General features: G+C 37.1%; 1 protein-coding gene across 1 annotated transcript in view; it reads right to left on the bottom strand.

The window, feature by feature from the left end:
• Positions 1-25,140, bottom strand: part of PRSS12 (serine protease 12) — a 78,317-nt gene that overhangs the window by 18,310 nt on the left and 34,867 nt on the right. Inside the window, exons 7-9 of the mRNA XM_007464856.1 lie at positions 22,414-22,610; positions 18,145-18,286; positions 2,245-2,450 (exon numbers count right to left, since the gene is read on the bottom strand). Of these exons, the coding sequence (XP_007464918.1) occupies positions 2,245-2,450; positions 18,145-18,286; positions 22,414-22,610 (545 nt within the window). The remainder of the gene's footprint in view (positions 1-2,244; positions 2,451-18,144; positions 18,287-22,413; positions 22,611-25,140) is intronic.

The raw sequence follows: 25,140 nt of genomic DNA, 5'->3' as shown, positions 1-25,140 counted from the left end.
TTTTTTTTTTTGCGGTACGCTGGCCTCTCACTGTTGTGGCCTCTCCCGTTGCGGGGCACAGGCTCCGGACGCGCAGGCTCAGCGCCCATGGCTCACGGGCCCAGCCGCTCCGCGGCATGTGGGATCTTCCCAGACCGGGGCACGAACCCGTGTCCCCTGCATTGGCAGGCAGACTCTCAACCACTGCGCCACCAGGGAAGCCCAAAACCCATTATTATAAAAAAATTATAAAGTAAAATGAAATTCATTTATAAAAGGATCCCATCAGATGACCAATAACCAATGGCTTGGGTTTGAATCACCTTATGGAAGTTATTAGGTCTTGAGCCTCCACACAAAGTCAACAGGTTAATAATAAACCAGATTCAGTAATCCAGCTGGTCTAAGAGGAAATTTTTTAATTTCAGATATGGTAGCATTAAGACCATGGAAAGGTATCAAAATAAGCAGTGCTACACCTTTGGAAGGCATTAAAACAAATTATTAATAATGAAGAAATAAATATGGTATTTCATATTTTAAAATAGGTTTACATAGAACTATCGTAGAACATTTTACAATTACTGAATTTTTATGCTTTTCTGCTGCTTAAGAAATTTTCCATAATCCAAAGAATTAATTATGTTCACTTTGTAACTGTAGTTTAAATTATTGGAGGGAATTTAATACATTAAATTATAGTCAATAGTTAGGAAAAATTGGCTTACCAAATCATATTTATTTCATGTAATATATATGTGTGTGTATATATAATATATATATATATAAAACAAAGCACAAAGGGTTATAAATATTCTTCTCCACACTCAAAAGACCCTCAGGTAGTGAAGAATCATATAAACAACATCCAATTTATTTATTGCATTGTCTTTAATGGTTATTAAAAGATGCTAGAAAAAGAGAATGCTCAGATATAGATGCACTTGATTTTTTTTAAATAAATAAATTTATTTATTTATCTATGGCTGTGTTGGGTCTTTGTTTCTGTGCGAGGGCTTTCTCTAGTTGTGGCAAGCGGGTACCACTCTTCATCGTGGTGCGCAGGCCTCTCACTATCGCAACCTCTCCTGTTGTGGAGCACAGGCTCCAGACGTGAAGGCTCAGTAATTGTGGCTCACGGGCCCAGCTGCTAAACGACATGTGGGATCTTCCCAGACCAGGGCTCGAACCCATGTTCCCGGCATTGGCAGGCAGATTCTCAACCACTGCGCCACCAGGGAAGCCCTAGATGCACTTCATTTTAAGGAAATCTTAAGTATCAAAACCATGGATTCTTAATCCACATAAATAAATGACTGTTCTTTTCATAAAACATAACCATAGTTTTCTCCAAAAGAGCTAGTTTTCCCCCTTATTCCTTTAAACCTGTATTTGTTTCATAAAAATTAAACTCAGAGCTTTTAAGAACTCTTCTCTTTATATATGTATGACACATGCATTACTTTATTATACTAGAAGATTACTTCTATTTTCCTTACATTTTTATTTTTATTTAAATTTTATTTATTTATTTATTTGGTTGTGCCGTGTCTTAGCTGCGGCAGGCAGTCTCCTTAGTTGCAGCTCACGGGCTCCCTAATTGCAGCAGGCAGGCTCCTCAGCTGCAGCTCGCAGGCTCCTTACTTGCAGCAGGCGAACTCTTAGTTGCAGCATGCATGTGGGATCTAGTTCACTGACCAGGGATCGAACCCGGGCCCCCCACATTGGGAGCACGGAGTCCCATCCACAGTGCCACGAGGGAAGTCCCCCCTTACATTTTTAAATTTCAGAGAGTAGAATCTACAAAAGATAATTTTCTTTTTGCAATGAATTTTAAAAATTATCCTTGCTGTTTAAGATATTAATAAGCGTGGAAGAAGTGCCCTTCTCTGATTCATCTTTAAATTTTCATTTCTTCTTTTTATGAAGCAAATATAAATTCTGAATCTTCAAGAATACCAGCAAGTTTGATAGTTTTATTACATCCAGAGAAGGAACGGTTAAAAATGGCTAAGAATGTCAAAACGGGACAATCTCAGAGATTACAAAATCCTGTAAATCCACTCCTGCCCCTGAACCGTGCTCTCCCCTGTGAGTCCCATCCAGTAAAGTTTGTCAAGAAACACTGCCTCTAAATACTAGCAGAAGGAACAAGGGCTTGAGTATATTCTTATGGAGGGGAGTTTCATTATCAAAGTACTGCTTAGAATAATGAAGTGTGGCTTTGTATTCTTTGACTTGTATAGGCCCCAGAAGGTGACTTACCTTTATTACTGTTACCTGATGCTTTCTTGCCAAAATAATCACAAATAACTCCTGCATCTTCACCATGGCGGCAGTTGTGTCTTCCGATGTCTTGTTTGATACAGTCAGCCAGGGACCTCTCATTTCCTGTGCACTTCACATTATCCACGTGGATGGGTCCTTTTCCTTCCCCAAAATAAGCCATGGTTCTTGCTCTGGCAGGACCCCTGGAAACAGAGCATTCTTGAGGATGTGGAGAATCAGTCAAACATACAATTGAATAAATCACAACATATACCCTCATTCAATTATATTTCTTAACTCATACATTAAAGTACTTATTTCATAACTCTGTAAAACAAAATAAAGCTTGAGAGGTAATAACTATACATTCTTTGTTTTCATATCTCAGAACTTCTTGATTACATCTTAGCTCCTACTAAGAAAGTCACATTTAATGGCATGTCAAAAATTTATGGTAGTCTTAAACTCTAGTTTAATCAGGAAAAAAAAATCACCTCAAAATTTTCTACTCCCTTCCAGAGCATAATACTCTCTTAAAATCGGTATAGTAAGACTTCCCTGGTGATGCAGCGCTTAAGAATCCGCCTGCCAATGCAGGCGACACGGGTTTGAGCCCTGGTCTGGGAAGATCCCACATGCCGCGGAGCAACTAAGCCTGTGTGCCACAATTACTGAGCCTGTGCTCTAGAGCCTGCGAGCCACAACCCCTGAGCCTGCGTGCTACAGCTACTGAAGCCTGCGCACCTACAGCCTGTGCTCCACAAGAGAAGCCACCGCAACGAGAAGCCCGTGCACTGCAACGAAGAGTAGACCCCGCTCACTGCAACTAGAGAAAGCCCGCACGCAGCAATGAAGACCCAACGCAGCCAAAAATAAATAAAAATTAATAAAAAAAAAAATTGGTACATTATTTCCAAGAAAATTACGAGAATTAAATAATTACCTAGGGAGCTAAGAATTTTTAAAGCCTACTTTAGAAGTACAAAAGCACAATATTTAACTGAGAAAGAAAACACCAGGAATCATGAATAGAAGGCAGACTTATTTTGGTATATCACTTTTCTTTGGTTTCTGGTTTTTTTAATAATATATTACTTCTTTTTAAATATCCAAATACAAAATCTTTTTAGTGAAATATTTCAAACTAACACCACATTCAAAACTCAGTTCCTGCTAAATTAGTGACATAAGAATGGAAAAGTTTTAAAATTTGAATTATAGGAAAATTATCCGTATAACCTCAAGGTAGGGAAAGACTTATTAAACAAGAGATAGATGTATACCTTAAATTAAAAGATTGATAAATTCAAGAAAAATTAAATTAAGAATGCCACTTTACTAAAAACCACCCACAGGAAAGTGAAAAGATAAGTTTTAAAGTTGACGAATATATTTGCAATATATATATGTTGGTGGATGCATTCTCTGATAGAGGGACATAGCATACAATATACAAATAACTCTCAAATTTCATTTATAGAATAAAAAAACAACAACCTAATAGAAAAAAACAGGCAAAAGACAGGTTTTAAATCAAAAGAAACTGTCTTATTTAAAATGACAATTTGGGCTTCCCTGGTGGCGCAGTGGTTGAGGGACCGCCTGCCAATGCAGGGGACACAGGTTCGTGCCCCGGCCTGAGAACATCCCACATGCCGCGGAGCGGCTGGGCCCATGAGCCATGGCCGCTGAGCCTGCACGTTCGGAGCCTGTGCTCTGCAGCGGGAGAGGCCACAACAGTGAGAGGGCCGCGTACCGCAAAAAGAAAAAAAAATGACAATTTGGACGAGATTTCTAACATTAAAATACTCTACTTAGTTAAGATAAGGTTATACTTTCCTTATAGTTATGCAAGGAACTCAGGCAAAGTAGTTTACTGATATGAATTATCTGAGGAATTTGCTTGAATAATCCTCTTTCAGGAATGAGACCTGGCCTCACATGCTTGTAGTTGGCAGTACACTCATTTCAAAAATTTACCCCGTCATTTCTTCTGTTTTGGTAACTGCTACTCTGACATAAATTGCAAATAAAAATAAGATTTAACCCATTAGAAATGCTTACAGTCATGGAAGATCAAACAGGTAACTCTAAAGTTACTCTTTTTTGAATCTGAATTGACATTTCTTCAAAGAAGATAGACTCATGTCCCACAAGCACATGAAAAGATGCTCAGCATCACTGATTATCAGGGAAATGCAAATCAAAACCACAGTGAGACGCCACTCACGCCTACTAGAATGGCCACTGTCAAAGAGATGGACAATAAAGAGCGTTGGTGGAAAAAATAAATAAAGTTACTCTTTTTTAACATACAAAACTTTTAATAGTTGTATAAGTAATAACTACGCATTATATCAAGATTGCAAAATAAAAGTATAAAAAATCCCAACAACACTCTGCTAGCATTTGGTACACATTTATGGGGAAAATATTGCATACTAACTACAATTTTTAATGGTTAAAAAAATTCAATGTACAGATTAGTGGATCTCAAACTAAGTGGGTGAGTCTTATACAGGTGGTTCTGCATCAAATTTTAGTATAGAAAACAACAGAATTCATTTCCCTATTGTTGCACATTTAAGAATTGTAGACTTTTTTATAATTATATACATCCTTATACATAAAACTTTTTTTGTAATTTTTTTTTTTACATCTTTAATGGAGTATAATTGCTTTACAATGGTGTGTTAGTTTCTGCTTTATAACAAAGTGAATCAGTTATATATATACATATGTTCCCATATCTCTTCCCTCTTGCGTCTCCCTCCCTCCCACCCTCCCTATCCCAGCCCTCTAGGTGGTCACAAAGCACCGAGCTAATCTCCCTATGCCATGCGGCTGCTTCCCACTACCTATCTATTTTACGTTTGGTAGTGTATATATGTCCATGCCACTCTCTCTTTGTCACAGCTTACCCTTCCCCCTCCCCATTTCTTCAAGTCCATTCTCCAGTTGCTCTGTGTTTTTATTACTGTCTTACCCCTATGTTCTTCATGACATTTTTTTATCTTAAATTCCATACATATGTGTTAGCATACATTATTTGTCTTTCTCTTTCTGACTTACTTCACTCTGTATGACAGACTCTAGGTCCATCCACCTCATTACAAATAGCTCAATTTCATTTCTTTTTATGGCTGAGTAATATTCCATTGTATATATGTGCCACATCTTCTTTATCCATTCATCCTATGATGGACACTTAGGTTGTTTCCATCCCCTGGCTATTGTAAATAGAGCTGCAATGAACATTTTGGAACATGGTTCTTTTTTTTTTCTTTTGTGGTACGCAGGCCTCTCACTGCCGTGGCCTCCCCCGTTGCGGAGCACAGCCTCCGGACGCGCAGGCTCAGCGGCCATGGCTCACTGGCCCAGCCGCTCCGCGGCACGTGGGATCCTCCTGGACCGGGGCACGAGCCCGCATACCCTGCATGGGCAGGTGGACCCCCAACCACTGCGCCACCAGGGAAGCCCCATGGCTCTTTTTGAATTATGGTTTTCTCAGGGTATATGCCCAGTAGTGGGATTACTGGGTCATATGGTAGTTCTATTTGTAGTTTTTTTTTTAAGGAACCTCCCTACTGTTCTCCATAGTGGCTGTACCAATTCACATTCCCATCAGCAGTGCAAGAGTGTTCCCTTTTCTCCACACTCAGCATTTATTGTTTCCAGATATTTTGATGATGGCCATTCTGACCAGTGTGAGACGATATCTCATTGTAGTTTTGATTTGCATTTCTCTAATGATTAATGATGTTGAGCATTCTTTCATATATTTGTTGGCAGTCTGTACATCTTCTTTGGAGAAATGTCTATTTAGGTCTTCTGCCCATTTTTGGATTGGTTGTTTATTTTTTTGTTATTGAGCTGCATGAGCTGCTAGAAAATTTGGGAGATTAATCCTTTGTCAGCTGCTTCATTTGCAAATATTTTCTCCCATTCTGAGGGTTGTCTTTTGGTCTTTTTGCTGGGCAAAAGCTTTGAAGTTTCATTAGGTCCCATTTGTTTATTTTTGTTTTTATTTCCATTTCTCTAGGAGGTGGGTCAAAAAGGATCTTGCTGTGATTTATGTCATAGAGTGTTCTGCCTATGTTTTCCTCTAAGAGTTTGATAGTTTCTGGCCTTACATTTAGGTCTTTAATCCATTTTGAGCTTATTTTTGTGTATGGTGTTAGGGAGTGATCTAATCTCATACTTTTACATGTAGCTGTCCAATTTTCCCAGCACCACTTATTGAAGAGGCTGTCCTTTCTCCACTGTACATTCCTGCCTCCTTTATCAAAGACAAGGTGACCATATGTGCATGGGTTTATCTCTGGGCTTTCTATCCTGTTCCATTGATCTATATTTCTGTTTTTGTGCCAGTACCATACTGTATTGATTACTGTAGTTTTATAGTATACAATCAGGGAGCCTGATTCCTCCAGCTCCGTTTTTTGCTTGCAACATTGTTTTGGCTATTCGAAGTCTTTTGTGTTTCAATACAAATTCTGAAATTTTTTGCTCCAGTTCTGTGAAAAATGCCAGTGGTAGTTTGATAGGGATTGCATTGAATCTGTAGATTGCTTTGGGTAGTAGAGTCATTTTCACAATGTTGATTCTTCCAATCCAAGAACATGGTATATCTCTCCATCTATTTATATCATCTTTAATTTCTTTCATCAGTGTCTTATAATTATCTGCAAGCAGGTCTTTTGTCTCCTTAGGTTTATTCCTAGATATTTTATTCTTTATGGTGCAATGGTAAATGGGAGTGTTTTCTTGATTTCACTTTCAGATTTTTCATCATTAGTGTATAGGAATGCCAGAGATTTCTGTGGATTAATTTTGTATCCTGCTACTTTACCAAATTCATTGATTAGCTCTAGTAGTTTTCTGGTAGCATCATTAGGATTCTCTATGTATAGTATCATGTCATCTGCAAACAGTGACAGCTTTACTTCTTCTTTTCTGACTTGGATTCCTTTCATTTCCTTTTCTTCTCTAATTGCTGTGGCTAAAACTTCCAAAACTATGTGGAATAAGAGTGGTGAGAGTGGGCAACCTTGTCTTGTTCCTGATCTTAGTGGAAATGCTTTCAGTTTTTCACAACTGGGGACGATGTTGGCTGTGGGTTTGTCATATATGGCCTTTATTATGTTGAGGAAAATTCCCTGTGCCTACTTTCTGGAGGGTTTGTTTGTTTGTTTGTTTTTTGCGGTACGCAGGCCTCTCACTGTTGTGGCCTCTCCCGTTGCGGAGCACAGGCTCCGGATGCGCAGGCTCAGTGGCCATGGCTCATGAGCCCAGCCGCTCCGCGGCATGTGGGATCTTCCCAGACCAGGGCACGAACCCGCGTCCCCTTCATCGGCAGGCGGACTGTCAACCACTGCGTCACCAGGGAAGCCCTTGTCATATACGGCCTTTATTATATTGAGGAAAGTTCCCTCTACACCTACTTTCTGCAGGGTTTTTATCATAAATGGGTGTTGAATTTTGTCGAAAGCTTTCTCTGAATCTATTGAGATGACCATATGCTTTTTCTCCTTCAATTTGTTAATATGGTGTATCACGTTGTTTGATTTGTGTATATTGAAGAATCCTTGCATTCCTGGAATAAACCCCACTTGATCATGGTGTACGATCCTTTTAATGTGCTGTTGGATTCTGTTTGCTAGTATTTCGTTGAGGATTTTTGCATCTATGTTCATCAGTGATATTGGCCTATAGTATTCTTCCTTTGTGAAATCCTTGTCTGGTTTTGGTATCAGAGTGATGGTGGCCTCGTAGAATGAGTTTGGGAGTGTTCCTCCCTCTTCTATATTTTGGAAGATTTTGAGAAGGATAGGTCTTAGCTCTTCTCTATATGTTTGATAGAATTCACCTGTGAAGCCATCTGTTCCTGGGCTTTTGTTTGTTGGAAGACTTTTAATCACAGTTTCAGTTTCAGTGCTTGTGATTGGTCTGTTCATATTTTCTATTTCTTCCTGATTCAGTCTTGGCAGGTTGTGCATTTCTAAGAATTGTCCATTTCTTCCAGGTTGTCCATTTTATTGGCATGGAGTTGCTTGTAGTAATCTCTCATGATCTTTTGTATTTCTGCAGTGTCAGTTGTTACTTCTCCTTTTTCATTTCTAGTTCTATTGATTTCAGTCTTCTCCCTCTTTTTCTTGATGAGTCTGGCTAATGGTTTATCAATTTTATTTATCTTCTCAAAGAACCAGATTTTAGTTTTATTGATCTTTGCTATTGTTTCCTTCATTTCTTTTTCATTTATTTCTGATCTGATCCTTATGATTTCTTTCCTTCTGCTAACTTCAGGGGTTTTTTGTTCTTCTTTCTCTACTTGCTTTAGGTGCAAGGTTAGGTTGTTTATTTGAGATGTTTCCTGTTTCTTAAGGTAGGATTCTATTGCTATAAACTTTCCTCTTAGAACTGCTTTTGTTGCATCCCATAGGTTTTCGGTCGTCGTGTCTGCATTGTCAATTGTTTCTAGGTATTTTTTGATTTCCTCTTTGATTTCTTCAGTGATCACTTCGTTATTAAGTAATGTATTGTTTAGCATCCATGTGTTTGTATTTTTTACAGATCTTTTCCTGTAATTGATACCTAGTCTCATAGTGTTGTGGTCAGAAAAGATACTTGATACAATTTCAAATTTCTTAAATTTACCAAGGCTTGATATTTGACCCAAGATATGATCTATCCTGGAGAATGTTCCATGAGCACTTGAGAAAAATGTGTATTCTGTTGTTTTTGGATGGAGTGTCCTATAAATATCAATTAAGTCCATCTTGTTTAATGTATCATTTAAAGCTTGGGTTTCCTTATTTATTTTCATTTTGGATGATCTGTCCATTGGTGAAAGTGGGGTGTTGAAGTCCCCTACTATCAATGTGTTACTGTCGATTTCCCCTTTTATGGCTGCTAGTTTTTGCCTTATGTATTGAGGTGCTCCTATGTTGGGTGCATAAATATTTACAATTGTTATATCTTCTTCTTGGATCGATCCCTTGATCATTATGTAGTGTCCTTCTTTGTCTCTTCTGATAGTCCTTATTTTAAAGTCTATTTTGTCTGATATGAGAATTGCTACTCCAGCTTTCTTTTGGTTTCCATTTGCATGGAATATCTTTTTCCATCCCCTTACTTTCAGTCTGTATGTGTCTCTAGGTCTGAAGTGGGTCTCTTGTAGACAGCATATATATGGGTCTTGTTTTTGTATCCATTCAGCCAATCTGTGTCTTTTGGTGGGAGCATTTAGTCCATTTACATTTAAGGTAATTATCGATATGTATGTTCCTATTCCCATTTTCTAAATTGTTTTGGGTTCGTTATTATAGGACTTTTCCTTCTCTTGTGTTTTTGTCTAGAGCAGTTCCTTTAGCATTTGTTGTAAAGCTGGTTTGGTGGTGCTGAACTCTCTCAGCTTTTGCTTGTCTGTAAAGGTTTTAATTTCTCCATCAAATCTGAATGAGATCCTTGCTGGGTAGAGTAATCTTGGTTGCAGGTTTTTCTCCTTCATCACTTTCAGTATGTCCTGCCACTCCCTTCTGGTTTGTAGAGTTTCTGCTGAGAGATCAGCTGTTAACCTTATGGGGATTCCCTTGTGTGTTATTTGTTGTTTTTCCCTTGCTGCTTTTAATATGCTTTCTTTGTATTTAGTTTTTGACAGTTTGATTAATATGTGTCTTGGCGTATTTCTCCTTGAATTTATCCTGTATGGGACTCTCTGTGCTTCCTGGACTTGATTAACGATTTCCTTTCCCATATTAGGGAAGTTTTCAACTATAATCTCTTCAAATATTTTCTCAGTCCCTTTCTTTTTCTCTTCTTCTTCTGAAACCCCTATACTTCGAATGTTGGTGCGTTTAATGTTGTCCCAGAGGTCTCTGAGACTGTCCTCAGTTCTTTTCATTCTTTTTTCTTTATTCTGCTCTGCAGTAGTTATTTCCACTATTTTATCTTCCAGGTCACTTATCCATTCTTCTGCCTCAGTTATTCTGCTATTGATCCCATCTAGAGTACTTTTAATTTCATTTATTGTGTTGTTCATTGTTGCTTGTTTCATCTTTAGTTCTTCTAGGTCCTTGTTAAATGTTTCTTGAATTTTGTCTATTCTATTTCCAAGATTTTGGATCATCTTTACTATCATTATTCTGAGTTCTTTTTCTGGTAGACTGCCTATTTCCTCTTCATTTGTTTGGTCTGGTGGGTTTTTGCCTTGTGCTTCACCTGCTGTGTTTTTCTGTCTTCTCATTTTGCTTATCTTACTGTGTTTGGGGTCTCCTTTTTGCAGGCTGCAGGTTCATAGTTCCCGCTGTTTTTGGTGTCTGTCCCCAGTGGCTAAAGTTGGTTCAGTTGGTTGTGTAGGCTTCCTGGTGGAGGGGACTAGTGCCTGTGTTCTGGTGGGTGAGGCTGGATCTTGTCTTTCTGGTGGGCAGGTCCACGTCTGGTGGTGTGTTTTGGGGTGTCTGTGGACTTATTATGATTTTAGGCAGCCTCTCTGCTAATGGGTGAGATTGTGTTCCTGTCTTGCTAGTTGTTTGGCATAGGTTGTCCAGCACTGTAGCTTGTTGGTCGTTGAGTGAAGCTGGTTGTTGGTTTTGAGATGGAGATCTCTGGGAAATTTTCACTGTTTGATGTTCCGTGGAGCTGGGAGGTTTCTTGTGGACCAGTGTCCTAAAGTTGGCTCTCCCACCTCAGAGTCACAGCACTGACTCCTGGCTGTAGCACCAAGAGCCTTTCTTCCACACACTCGGAATAAAAGGGAGAAAAAGTAGAAAGAAAGAAAGAAAGACAGAATGAAGATAAAAGAAAATAAAGTAAGGTAAAATAAAACAAAGTTATTAAAATAAAATATTATTAAGAAAAAAATTTTTAAAAAAAACGGATGGATAGAACCCTAGGACAAATGGTGAAAGCAAAGCTATACAGATAAAATCTCACACAGAAGCATACACATACACACTCACAAAAAGAGGAAAAGGGGAAAAAATCATAAATCTTGCTCTCAAAGTCCACCTCCTCAATTTGGGATGATTCATTGTGTATTCAGGTATTCCACAGATGCAGGGTACATCAGGTTGATTGTGGAGATTTAATCCATTGCTCCTGAGGCTGCTGGGAGAGATTTCCCTTTCTCTTCCTTGTTCGCACAGCTCCCGGGGTTCAGCTGTGGATTTGGCCCTGCCTCTGCGTGTAGGTCGCCGGAGGGCGTCTGTTCTTCGCTCAAACAGTACGGGGTTAAAGGAGCTGCTGATTCGGGGGCTCTGGCTCACTGAGGCCGGGGGGAAGAAGGGGTATGGAGTGCGGGGCGAGCCTGCGGCGGCAGAGGCCATTGTGACATTGCACCAGCCTGAGGCGCACCGTGCGTTCTCCTCGGGAAGTTGTCCCTGGGTCACGGGACCCTGGCAGTGGCGGGCTGCATAGGCTTCCCGGACGGGAGGTGTGGATAGTGACCTGTGCTGGCACACAGGCTTCTTGGTGGCGGCAGCAGCAGTCTTAGCGTCTCACGCCCGTCTCTGGGGTCCGCACTGATAGCCGTGGCTTGCTCCCGTCTCTGGAGCTCCTTTAAGCAGCGCTCTTAATCCCCTCTCCTTGCTCACCAGGAAACAAAGAGGGAAGAAAAAGTCTCTTGCCTCTTTGGCAGGTCCAGGCTTTTTCCCGGATTCCCTCCCGGCTAGCCGTGGTGCACTAATCCCCTTCAGGCTGTGTTCACGCCACCAACCCCAGTCCTCTCACTGCGCCCGAAGTCCGAGTCTCCGCTCCCAGCCTCACCCGCCCCGGCAGGTGCACAGACAAGCCTCTTGGGCTGGTGAGTGCTGGTTGGCACCGATCCTCTGTGCGGGAATCTCTCCAGTTTGCCCTACGCGCCCCTGTTGCTGTGCTCTCCTCTACGGCGCCGAAGCTCCCCCAGCAGTCTCTGCCCGCGAAGGGGCTTCCTAGTGTGTGGAAACCTTTCCTCCTTCACGGCTCCCTTCCACTGGTGCAGGTCCCGTCCCTATTCTTTTGTCTTTGTTTATTTTTTTTGTTTTGCCCTACCCAGGTACGTGTGGAGTTTCTTGCCTTTTGGGAGGTCTGAGGTCTTCTGCCAGCGTTCAGTAGGTGTTCTGTAGTTGTTCCACATGTAGATGTATTTCTGGTGTATCTGTGAGGAGGAAGGTGATCTCCACGTCTTACTCTTCCGCCATCTTCCCCCTCTCACCATATACATAAATCTTTGTGGGCAGCTTAGATTTCTTCCCAGAAGTGAAATTTTTATTCAACAGGTATAAACATTTTTTAAGATTCTGGATATATGTTGCTGAATACAGAACAAATCTTTGGAAAGCAAGTTATGCACTTAAAATATGTATAATTAAAATGTAACCATTTAAAGAAAAGGTGTTTTTCTGTTTTACTTTGTATATCACAGTTCTGATGTGTCTGAAATTTATTTCTGTTTAGGGATACTCATTTTCCCCACTAGGACAGCAATGTTAATAATAACAGATAACACTTACTGCTGATTTAAAGGGCTTTTTTATTTACTTATTTATCATGCTTATAAGTACACAAGCCATTTCTTGGTCTTTATAGTTCAATAATTGGCTACACATTAGAATTACCTTTGGGTGCTTTTAAAATATAGCACCACCTAAATCCCACCTGATGTCAATTAAAGTAGAATTAAGACATGAAGTAAAATGGGAGTGGGGCGAGGCAGGGGTAATATTTTTTAAGTCCCATAGTGATTTCAATGCACAACCAAGGCTGTTAACCACTGCCGTAGTTGGTTATCACTGACCTCTTTGCCTATTCCTGTGCCAATATCCCGTGGATTTGATTTCAGATAAATTGGGAAGTCCCCTTCCTCAACCAACACACACACCAAGAAAAACAAAAGATTTTTATGAGGATAGCATTTAATGTACAGATTAATTTCTATTTTGTCTTCCCATTCAGGGTTGTAGAGTATCACTTACGAAGTCTTCTAGCTTTTGTAGAGGTTTATTTTTTTTCACACAGACCTCAATTCTTGTGAAGTTTATTTCTTGATTTTTTTTTCAGTTTTCTACTTTCTATAAATGAGATTTTTTAAAATTTTCAATCTAGCATATAGGAACACTATTGCTTTTTAAAAAATATTTATACTTCATACTGTTACATTAATAAACACTAGTTCTAGTGTCTTTCCAGTTGATTCTCTTGGATTTTACAGGTGGACATCATATTATTCATATAACAATTCTGACTTTTTTTTCAATACCAATACCTCAATTCTTAATGATTAGTGGAAACTCCAGACAATATTTAGTCATTGCAGAAATAGCAGGCACCCTTATTTGTTCCTATTTCATGCTTGTTTGTGATATAAAGTTATTTTATCCTCAGCTTCCTAAGAGATATGAGGAAGAAGTGTTGATTTTTATCATGTAACTTCTCAACATTATTAAGATGATCATATTTGTTTTCACTTGTAGACAACAAACTAAAATACACTGATTGAATGCCTCAGTTGAACCACTTTTGTTGAAAAGGTACAGTTTCCTAGATAATTGTTCATTTCATCTAGATTTGCGAATTCATTAGCTAAAAGTAGTTCATAGTATTTTACAATTTTTAACCCTCTGTGTATCTGTGCTTATATTCCTTTTCTTTTCTCTAACGTTTACTTGTATTCTCTCCTTCTTAGTCACAATTGTCAGGAATTATTTTATTAATTTTTTTTAAAAATGGAAATAATTGCTGATATGTGCATGCGTAATGTAGAGCAACTTAAAATTCAAATAGGTATACTTTGAAGAAAATTAAAAACTAATAGCATCCTGAAACTAATATCCCAGATGATTCCCATCAGTTTTGGGTGTGAAGATGAGTAGAGGTAGAAGGTAAATAACAGTATGCTAAATCTCTTGATGTTTTTCAGGAAGGGGAAGTTACAAATAATTTTTGAAATTGGTAAGAAAATATGCCAGTATGTTTGCTAAAAATTTTTTCAAATTTCTAGTAAAAGAACAAGGATGCTGAAATTCCAGACAACTAGAGAAAGGAAAGAAAGAAAATTGGATTGCTTGCAAATCAAAAAACCAAAGATTACACAAAGAACAGACAATAAAGCATGATAAATAGCATAAAAGTAGATGACAGGTGGAAGTAAATATGTAGTAAATAAAATTAGACTCATTAAATAAAACAAAAGGATGATTCCTTAGCAATTTACCAATCAATGTACAAACTAAAGAGAATGCACCATTTTAGATATATCAACAAGTAGAATTAGGGAACATTTTAACTAATGAAAGTACATAATTAAAGACATTTTCAATGATATAGTGAAATCTAATAAATTTTTTTGACTTTTTAAAAAATAACTAAGGACTGTGTCACCTATAGGGACTTCTCACTGGACTACAAGCATGAAGTAATTCATAGCTAAGAATTCCAATGAGACAATAGGCTCTAATACATTAGTCTTTAAACAGAGTATCAAGTGCTCCTGGGAGTAGGTGATGACTCTCCAAGGGATATAAGGACTTTATGGGAACTGATATGCAGCTCATCAAAACCCACGTGTATTCTCTCCTAAAACTGGTCTTGCTAAAGTCAAGGACACTTCTCTTTCAAAATTTCCCTTTTCCCACTGCGCAAAGTAAAGACATATCTTTCACTCATCTCAAATCCAATCACAGTGCATTGCTCCAAGATTTAAAAGACTCTAAAGTGGTCAAAAGAACAATTCAAAATAAATTTTATCCAAGGACCAAACACCCAACCCATCAGTCTAGGAAATGGAAGCTTTGGTCAACTTTTCTTTCCTATGTTTAATACTTATTTATCAAATTTTATTTTTTGTTGTTGTTTTTAATTAGTTGTGTACTAGAAATCATAAAATCCTGAGAGGAACTTGTTAGAAGAATTTCTCTCTTTCTCACTCCCTCCATGTGTACACACACACACACACACACACACACACACACACACAATTTTTAAAAACATAGGACATTAGGATTCTGTGGGGAAAGAAAATTTAAACCACAATTTCAAGGAGAAAAAGGAACTATGTAAAATTTGTGAAGGTCAAAACAGAGCTTGCTCGTGTATTTTTTAAATGAATGACAGAGTATCAAAGCACTATATTTATATTTTATTGGATATAATTAAGAGTGAAGTAACTGCTCTATTTTTAAATGTCATATACAAATATGCCAGAAATTAAATCCTATGCAGCTATTTAAATGTAAGATAAAAATTAGATATACTTAACTTTAGGTCTCTACTAAGACAATAGGGGAACATCATTTTTTAAATTCTTTTAAGGGATACTACTCTAATAAATACACAGTTCATATTGAAATATATGCTAATGGATTCACACAAAGTTCAGATAGAATGGAATTTCCATCATGGCTATTTAGTCTTTCTTAATGAAGCTAACTGATACCAACACATTCTCTCTCAACCCTCTAAAAACAATGTGCTCATATGCTAGACTTTGTCAGACATTATGTAATACATCATTAAAGAGTGCCTTTTACTTTCTGTTCACTCTAAGCATATCTATGTTATTTACCATTCATGTTCCTGGTTTTCATTACTTCATTTCTGTTTCTCCCATTATGAAAAAGCTTTCTAATGCTATTTTGATTCTCAGTGTTTCCAAGGACTAATCCTCAAGTGTGATATAGCTGGCTGAGGGACAGTTCTCTGGAATTCTTATTAATACAACTCAAGGCTTTTGACAGTTTCAAAGTTTTCTGGATTGATTTCTACAAATAAATTGCTTTATTAATTCGAAGTAACATGGGGAAAAAAACCCTGTTCTAATCACATACCTATTTATAATTATATATATGTTCTTATATGAAATTCCATCTCCCCTTGGTGGAAAATTATAAAACGTTCAAGTATATTTAGACTGATCAAATATCGAAATGATTTTCTTTTAAATACTATTTGATGGCAAATTGTAGCTTGTGCACTAGAAGATGTCTATCCAATTTGTCATAGTTACATTAAATTACTGAATTATATGTTAAAAGGCTTTATTTTAAAAACAATTATGAAGTATGATCTTCCTTTAATGCTTTTCTTGATAATTGTTACAGAAATAGTATTGAAAATTGCTACCAACTTTGTTCACTTAATCTAGATTGTTCTTACCTAAATTCACCATTTGAGTTGAATGTAAAATGGACTAAATGATAAGTAAAAAGCAATGAGAAATTTAGAAAGAAATCAAAGTGAAATGCATTGATGAATATTCTTACAAATGTTTTTCTCCTTAAACATGACTTAGACACACAATTCAAGGATCAAATTTGACCTTTTCTTTCATATTTTCCTTCATATTTCCAAAGGTAACACTAGGTTTCTTGAATCACCTCTACCAAAAAAATAAAAGTAAGCCAAAAAACCAGTCTCAAGAGGTATATACTTTAATGGCTGATTTTAGGTAAGGAAATTCACTGGACATGTAATGTAAGAACAATAATGTATATATGTGCATATATATATATACATTTTTTTTCAAATGGAGAATGAAATGTTAGAAATGTAATGAGCAAAGGAAACTTAAATTGTTGACTGAATTCATCTAGGCATCTAATGTAGATGCTTCCTCCCTTCCTCTATTACCCCATATTTTGAAAGCTGAAAATATGTCACATACCACCAATTTTGAATACTGAAAATCTATATTACAAATAATGGGCCCACTGACCATAGGACAACTGGAATTGCAACTAGGTCCAAAACTGAACCGTAAATTGAAGTAGGATCTGAGTAACCAAAAACAAACTCTGACTTAAAACTTTAGGGAAAAAAAAAAAAAAAAACACTTGAACTTTTATCAAAATAGAAATAATTTTAAAAATAAAAATGTATTCTGCATAGGAATAACCAGTTAAATTTATCAATATTTAAGATACACATAGATGTGTAATTAAGGATATATTTTAAAATCCAAACCACTATTAGTAATCCAATGTAAGTGAGGCAAATTATGTATATTAGCTTAAATTTCATGACCCTCTAAACTGTAACATGTTCCATATATTTGCAACTCCAAAATCAATCAGCCCTTTCAGTCATTTGCAGACATGCATAAAGTCTCAACAAATTTGAGTTGCCCAGCTGAGGTCTCACAAGGAGATAAACTGCCTTTCTAGTTCAGCTCTCAAACTGGAAATAAGTGTCCTTTCTCACCTCATTTAGTGACACATTTTTCATGCTATAACTCATGCCTGAATGAAGCCCATTTAACACACTTATTTTCTCTGTAAGGCATATCACAGCATTCCTTCATTTAAGAATGTTAGACAGCACTTCAGCAAAATTCTTGGGGACCATTTTATACAGGGAAATCATCAACAAAAAGGTACAGAAATGGAAAAAAAAAAAAAGCACTAGGAGACTGCAAAAAGGGCAATTGTTTGCAAGCACGAGAGCTAAAACAAGAAGGCAGAACATGGCTTGGTTCAACCTCAGCTCTAGAAGCAATGGCTCAGTATTTTCTAACTCGATGTTCACAGTGACTTTACAGAATGTAACTACTGCAAATAACAAGAACCAACTGTAATTTCAGTAACAGTAGAATCCCTTATAAGGCTACTGTGTTACAACATAAATCACAGAGAAAAGGTTAACACCTTTGGCTGACAGAAGCCGTAGAATGAATAGTCAAGAGTTATTAGACTATTTGTTACTAGATAAAAGCTACATTTCTTAAGTAACATAATGTATATTTCTTGTGAGAAAATAGAAAAATTTAAAGAGACTCTACTTCGTATTTCTTTATAATTCTGAATCAAGTAAGCATGCTGCCAGTATTTTCAATTGAATCACAGAAGTTAATTTTAGGTAAGAACAAGGATAAAAAATCAGAAATTTTCATCAGATGAACATCCCAAATAGTTAGGTTTTCCTTACTTGTAGCCAAGCTGTCGACAGATCACAGTTGCATCCTTATCAGTCCACCCATCATCACAAATTGTTCCCCACTGGCCATTGATAAAAACCTCCACTCGTCCTTCTTTCTTATTTTCTCCATCCATCAGTCTGATTGGAAAACCTGTCATGATTCAAAAGTATTAGAAAAGCCAAAACAAGCAAACTAATACTAAAGCATGAGAGACTTTATAAAGTACTATTTGTTTGTAAAAGGAGCTAAAAATCAGCTGGGCAATGAGAGAGAGAGAGAGAGAGAGAGAGAGAAAGGAGAGATACCAATTAAAAAAAAAACTGCATCTACTTTTGCAATATCTTCTGTAGCCTTGAAGTCAGAGCGCTGATCCTGTCTAACTTTGTATTCCCAGCACTTGGAGCAGTGCCTGGCATTATAGTGTATAGAGTACACGTAATAGCTGTTCCTTGAATAAATGAATATATATCACTGTAAAATCGTGGATTATTTTATTACCACTAACTTCTAGTTAGTAAAAGACATTAACTTGGAGTTGTTTTTGTTCTACATCTACTCACTTATCCATGAACACACCTAGTAATTTATACTCCAAAGCTAGGATTTTTAGGAAGGATTTTCAGATATACCTTTGCATGCATGAGTAACTTGAATGATGGAAGAGAAAAAAAAAGGCAAGCACAAGGACAATTTCTATCTCAGCCCTCCTATTTACTATGGATTCCAAAGGAAGGGCTTAAATCATAAAAATTATTAAGATGTAAAAGTTGAGAAACTGACCTCTAGTAAATTGGGATTTACCTAAATTATGCAAATAAAGTGGTTTATAGAGTCTTTCACACATCTCTATCAACACCAATAAATATGGTTTTGTTTAATCAAAAGCCCTCACTATGGCTTGCATACTGCCAGGGGTTGAATTGTGAAGTCATTAGAGGCAGCTCTAATCCAATTTGTGCACAGAAATATACAGAAGGAAGACAGAGTGAAGAGACATAGGAGAAAATGGCCACCTGTAAGCCAAGGAGAGAGGTCTTGAAGAGATCTTTCCCTCCCGGCCCTCAGAAGGAACCAACCTCTGTGGACAACCTCAGTTTTGGACTTCTAGACTCCAGAAGTGTGAGACAATAAATATCTGTTGTTTAAGCCACCCAGTATGTGATACTTGATTACAGTAATATACATACTTTAGATTACCTAGTTACTAGAAGTGTCTCCAGCTTCGGAGCCCTTAAGATTGACTGATAAGGATTTAGGGAATACCATCAAACACAGTGAAATTAGCAGAACCAAGGAGGTGAAGTAAGCAGCTAATGAACAGAGTATCATTCTATATGTGTTTAAACCAACATATGTAATCACTAGACAACATTTGTTAACTGAAGGAAAATACTGTTGGCAAGATGGACACATCCTACTTTGATTCCTCTGATTCTTCTTTGTTGCCCCGAGAGTTGCTGGCTCTCTAATTTCTGTCCTTGATCATACTTCGTGGAACAGGCATCACAGTAGAATCAACATAGCAAAGTCAAAATCAACAAATGTTTGTGGAGTGCCTACTCTATGCACTGCTTACATTAGCTGAAAATCTTGGCGTTTTAGGTGTGTTACAAAACACAGTGTATTTGAAACTTAACATTTCTTATTATTGTATCTGAAATTTGGGGATTCTCTGCAAGAGGAGCAAGGCCAAAAAGTGATCCTCAATGAAAAAATTTAAACAGATGAAATTCTTAAATTTTTTAATTTTTACATTTTTTAGATCTTTGGTGCAAAATTAAGAAATCATATGTACGTGGAATTAGACATCCACATTCCACCCTAGTTGTTTTATGGGCAGCTTTTCACATACCATAAAAATAAAAATGATAAAGTGTTTTTAAAGCCTAAGTTGCATACTTTGTAAAAATAATAATACAGTATTCTTAACCTAATTTTAGCCATCCGTTTTATAAAATCATTGGATTTTCAATGTCTGAAGGGAAACTGAATGACAGAAGCCATTTTATCAATGCCACCCTACCGCTTAAGTTCTGTCTGTTATGGCAATAATAATATACCTGTTTTATTTCTAAAATCTTAAATAAATATAAAATGCTTGGGAAAACTAAACAGTCCTGTGGGTATACAGCATCTTTAATTATATACCTCAAACTCTGATTACAGTAGTTTTCTTTATTTCAATTTTCCTGTAACACTGATTTAATACATTATCTTAAGAAAATAATATTTTTCCTAGAAAAAAAGATAAAATCTAGCATAAATTAAAAGTCAAACTTTATTTGAGTAAGAGACACTCTCACTGTGAAAGAAATCTCTGCTAAGATTTAATACTCTAAACTTTAGAATTAAAGCAGTATTAAAATGAGAAATCTACATATTGACCATCCCACAAATCTCCCCCAATTCACATAGGCATTAACTGCATTCTTACTAAAATTACTTTTACTGACCTAGAATATTGCTTTTGAGCATTCCATCTACCACACACCCAAAATTAGAAAGTGTCTATTGAACTACTACTAATTTTGAGAAAAGTTTCATTCACATTTAAAGTTAAGGTCCACAAGTTACCCTTCAAATAGTTGAAAACTGTAATAGTCTAACAGCTCTTATCACAGTGCCAAGGAGGTAAAAAATCTCAATTGTTTTTAAAATGCTGTTGTTTATACCACTATTCCATGATCTCCTCTTTTCGTTATGCAGTCCTTTTTGATAAGTGGGAAAGTAATGATCTCTTTGGATGAATAAATGGTAATCTGATTCTATTCCAAAAGGATAATTTGGCTCAGATATAATATCCTTTGAACAAATGAATGGTTAATAGATATATTACCAAAATTAGGACCAAAGAATTCATAATAATGATCCCATATTTTATTAATAATTATCACCCTCGGAAAATTAAAGATTTTTAGGGGAACTGATAGGATTAGATGTCCTAACTGTATGTGTTTCATCACCTGGAACACTGATGGAATGTGCCTGAACATATCACTCCATGATCCAAATACCCGCTCTCTGGGGCTAAGAGGATCCAGTTCTAGCAAATAGGCTCTATCTCCCCCAACCACATGCAACCATTCATCACATAATCCTGGGAGGATCATAAATCCTTTATAAGAATAAAGGAGCAAGAGAAGAGAACAAACAAAAAGAAACAAAATTGAAAATATGACCCACAAGGGATGGGGTAAAAGGCTGTATTTCTACCTGGTGTAATGTTAGATTAGTGCAGTGAGTCACTATGATCTCACAGGATAGAGTACAATGAGGAATCAACCGCATACTTTGACAAACTTAAGTATACAAAACAGTTAATACTGTGGAATTCAACACGTTCCATTATTTTATAATGTGAAGATTCCAGCTTCACAGTGTCAAAACAGGAGGATACAAAAAGGGCTGATTCAAGCCTGAGGTGAAACTTAAGAACCACCTGTGGTTATTTTAACATCTATGCACCAAAAAATACATGTATAGATACAAATAGAGTCCTGGCATGTCCTTTGAATATGTCCCTCTATATTTTTCATTCATATTTATTCTGCCCTCCTTGTTGGATGTTAAGTCTGTCAAGGATATATAGTTATTTGTTCTCTGCTCACGAAAGGACCTTCATCTACAAATATTTAAGACTGTTAGATGAGCTAGGTACCTTTTATCCGACCGTAAGTCTGAAGAAATTTGGAACTAGGGAGTAATAAAGGACACTAATGGATTTTTAGTAACAGGGTATCTTAGAAAGTTAGGTGGGCTATTTACTCCAATGAATCCACCTAGGAGCCCAGTGAGAAACTTGAAAGATCTAGGTTAGGACAGAGCAAAGGCTGGTTGGTAACCAATGATTGACAAGGCCTCAGGACTAAAGAAGAAATGAATCATGGAGGGTGGGAAAGAGAGCTATTGTTTTGTTCTGATTTATTTTTAATCCTTTCTCAAATAGTTCATTAGAATTCAAGGTAAATGAGAAGCAAATAGGTGACTAATCAGTTGGGGAATGGACATTGTGGCTTCTTTAATCCATCTTTCAGATACATGAGAAATTTAGGCTTACAGGTAAAGAAAAATTAGGAGTAGAAATTTATAACATTGGTGGAAAGACTCAAAAGACTATTTTTCTCTGAATGCAAATTACTAAAACTTAGAGCATTTGGGGGAACAGACAAAAAAAAAAAAAAAGACAAAGATGAGAAATGCTTCACATTCCAGACCAGTGGATAGAGGTGTAGTGGCTACTGAAATACGGATACTCAAGAGTTGGGGCAGGACCTCACCCAGAGACAGTCTGTGTCCATCCCTGCCAGGGTAGCAGGAGATAGCAACATCTTCCTGATGGCTGCAGTCATGCCTTCCCCAGGGTCTCCGAGAACACTGAAGGAAACTGGTTTCCTTTCCTGAGCAGTTGACATCATCCAACCATATGGGCCCTGTGCTTTCTTCAAAGTGGTTTGCAGAGGATTGTTTGCCATATCTGTGGCAATAAAACAAACACTGTGCATAGAACTTTTGTCTCTTGTTTCAAGGAACCATAAAACATAAAACAAACAACCTAATTATGTGGCATGACTTCAGAGGGTAAGTATTTGTTCTTTCTCCTATCTTGAGAACTCAGTTCTCAGAGCAGTGTTCCTCTCCATGACATATTTTGATCATCTTAACAATGTTGGTTAACTAATCCACTAGTTAACCAACAATGTTCGGTTAACTAGTGGATAATTAATCCTTTTTTCCCAGCCATTCTTGTGTTTTGTCTACAATTTAACCCACCAACCACAGAGAATGCAGACAGAGATAAACCTCAAATTCCTGACCATGGAAATAACACAGTGGACCAGAAAGTAAGAATGTGTGTCTCATATCAGCCTCTGAGGAGCCATCAAAGCTCATTTGATTTCATTAGCTTCTCTAGGCCTCTTTGGTATCCTCTCTTCCAAAATAAAAAGTGTGTATTAGTTCAATGATTTCTCAAGCACCATTTCCAAACCATGATGAAACTTGGATTTCAGCCCATCAAAATCAGATTAATGACAATGTTCTTAGCTTTTCATAAGGTTACATAAATCTGATTTTTAAGATTTTTATAAATATATTTGTGTTTCAATTTGTTACAAATTGTTATTTGTAACACTGCACTACAAAAAATCCTAAATGTATTAATAGAAATAGGAAAGATCTGCAAAATTAAAAATTGGTAACTAAGTCAGTCTCTACCTTCATTCATCCTCCCCTCAATTTTGTTCTTTTGTTCTGTAGAATACAAACAAACCTCCAGAAATTCCTGGGCTAAAAGATATTTGAAGTGTCTTTCAGTTCTTGGTATATATAATTAATCTTTTACTCATAAATTTTATGTCAGTCACTTCCACCACTGAATGTTTTTATTATTTCTGTACTAAGAATATGAAGAGATCTTTCTGTTTGAAAGATGAATTTTCCTAATTGTTTCCCCATGAATTTTCCTAATTGTTTTACCATGCACTTATTTATTAAATTTATTTAACAAGATAAACATTTCAATAAATTAAAACAGTGCGGGGCTTCCCTGGTGGCGCAGTGCTTGAGGGTCCGCCTGCCGATGCAGGAGACGCGGGTTCGTGCCCCGTTTCGGGAGGATCCCGCGTGCCGCGGAGCGGCTGGGCCCGTGAGCCATGGCCGCTGGGCCTGCGCGTCCGGAGCCTGTGCTCCGCAGCGGGAGAGGCCACAACAGTGAGAGGCCTGTGTACCGCTAAAAAAAAAAAAAAAAAAAAAAAAAAAAAAAAAAAAAACAGTGTGACTTTGAATGAGTCATTCTAAGACTTCTATTGTGCTGACTAATCAAGTCTTAGATAGAAAAGTAATTATCCCAAATCCCATATTGCTATCACTTTCAACTTATACCATGTTTCCACAAAATGCATCAATGTGATTACCATCTGTCCATATCAACTATATAACAGACAGCAGGAGGTCATTTTACTTTAGGATTTCATTTGTATGAAGAAACCCAGAGTTCACCCTCTTTCTCATTCCAAGAGTATTTTCTTTCAGAAACTCCTCCATAAACTAAAATGTAAATGTAGCACATGCCTATTCTACCTTCTAACACATTTAGAACTTTTAACAAATATTGAGAACATTTTTAAAACCATTAAGTTCTGATACTCTGTATATGCAAGAAAAACTGAATGTATTTGTGAAACAAAATAAATAAAATATGGAAAAAAAATCCGTCACTCAATTGTTTTAATTAATAAGGAAAAATATGAAAATAGTAAATAATAGTATTTTTGAATCTTTCTAAGTTTGTGACAACAGGATACAGTTCTCAGACTAACAGAGATTTACTCAGATGAAATGATATTTTTAAGTAATTCTTATTAATTAAACAACAATATTTATTTGGCTGGCATGTCATACCTCTTGACCTGACAATTATATAATAATAACTGCACCGCTCTATTTACAATAGCCCGGAGATGGAAACAACCTAAGTGCCCGTCGTCGGATGAATGGATAAAGAAGATGTGGCACATATATACAATGGAATATTACTCAGCCATAAAAAGAAATGAAATTGAGCTATTTGTAATGAGGTGGATAGATCTAGAGTCTGTCATACAGAGTGAAGTAAGTCAGAAAGAGAAGGACAAATACCGTATGCTAACACATATATATGGAATTTAAGAAAAAAAAAATGTTATGAAGAACCTAGGGGTAAAACAGGAATAAAGACAGAGACCTACTGGAGAACAGACTTGAGGATATGGGGAGGGGGAAGGGTGAGGTGTGTTAGGGCGAGAGAGAGACATGGACATATATATACTAACAAACGTAAGGTAGATAGCCAGTGGGAAGCAGCCGCATGGCACAGGGAAACCGGCTCGGTTCTTTGTGGCTGTCTGGAGGGGTGGGATAGGGAGGGTGGGAGGGAGGGAGACAAAGAGGGAAGAGATATGGGAACATATATATATGTATAACTGACTCACTCTGTTATAAAGCAGAAACTAACACACCATTGTAAA

Source organism: Lipotes vexillifer, unplaced genomic scaffold, assembly GCF_000442215.2.
Source record: "Lipotes vexillifer unplaced genomic scaffold, Lipotes_vexillifer_v1.1 scaffold231, whole genome shotgun sequence".
Taxonomy (NCBI): domain Eukaryota; kingdom Metazoa; phylum Chordata; class Mammalia; order Artiodactyla; family Lipotidae; genus Lipotes; species Lipotes vexillifer.
The sequence above is the reverse complement of the archived record's forward strand: the minus strand, read 5'-3'. Positions and strand labels throughout refer to the sequence as shown.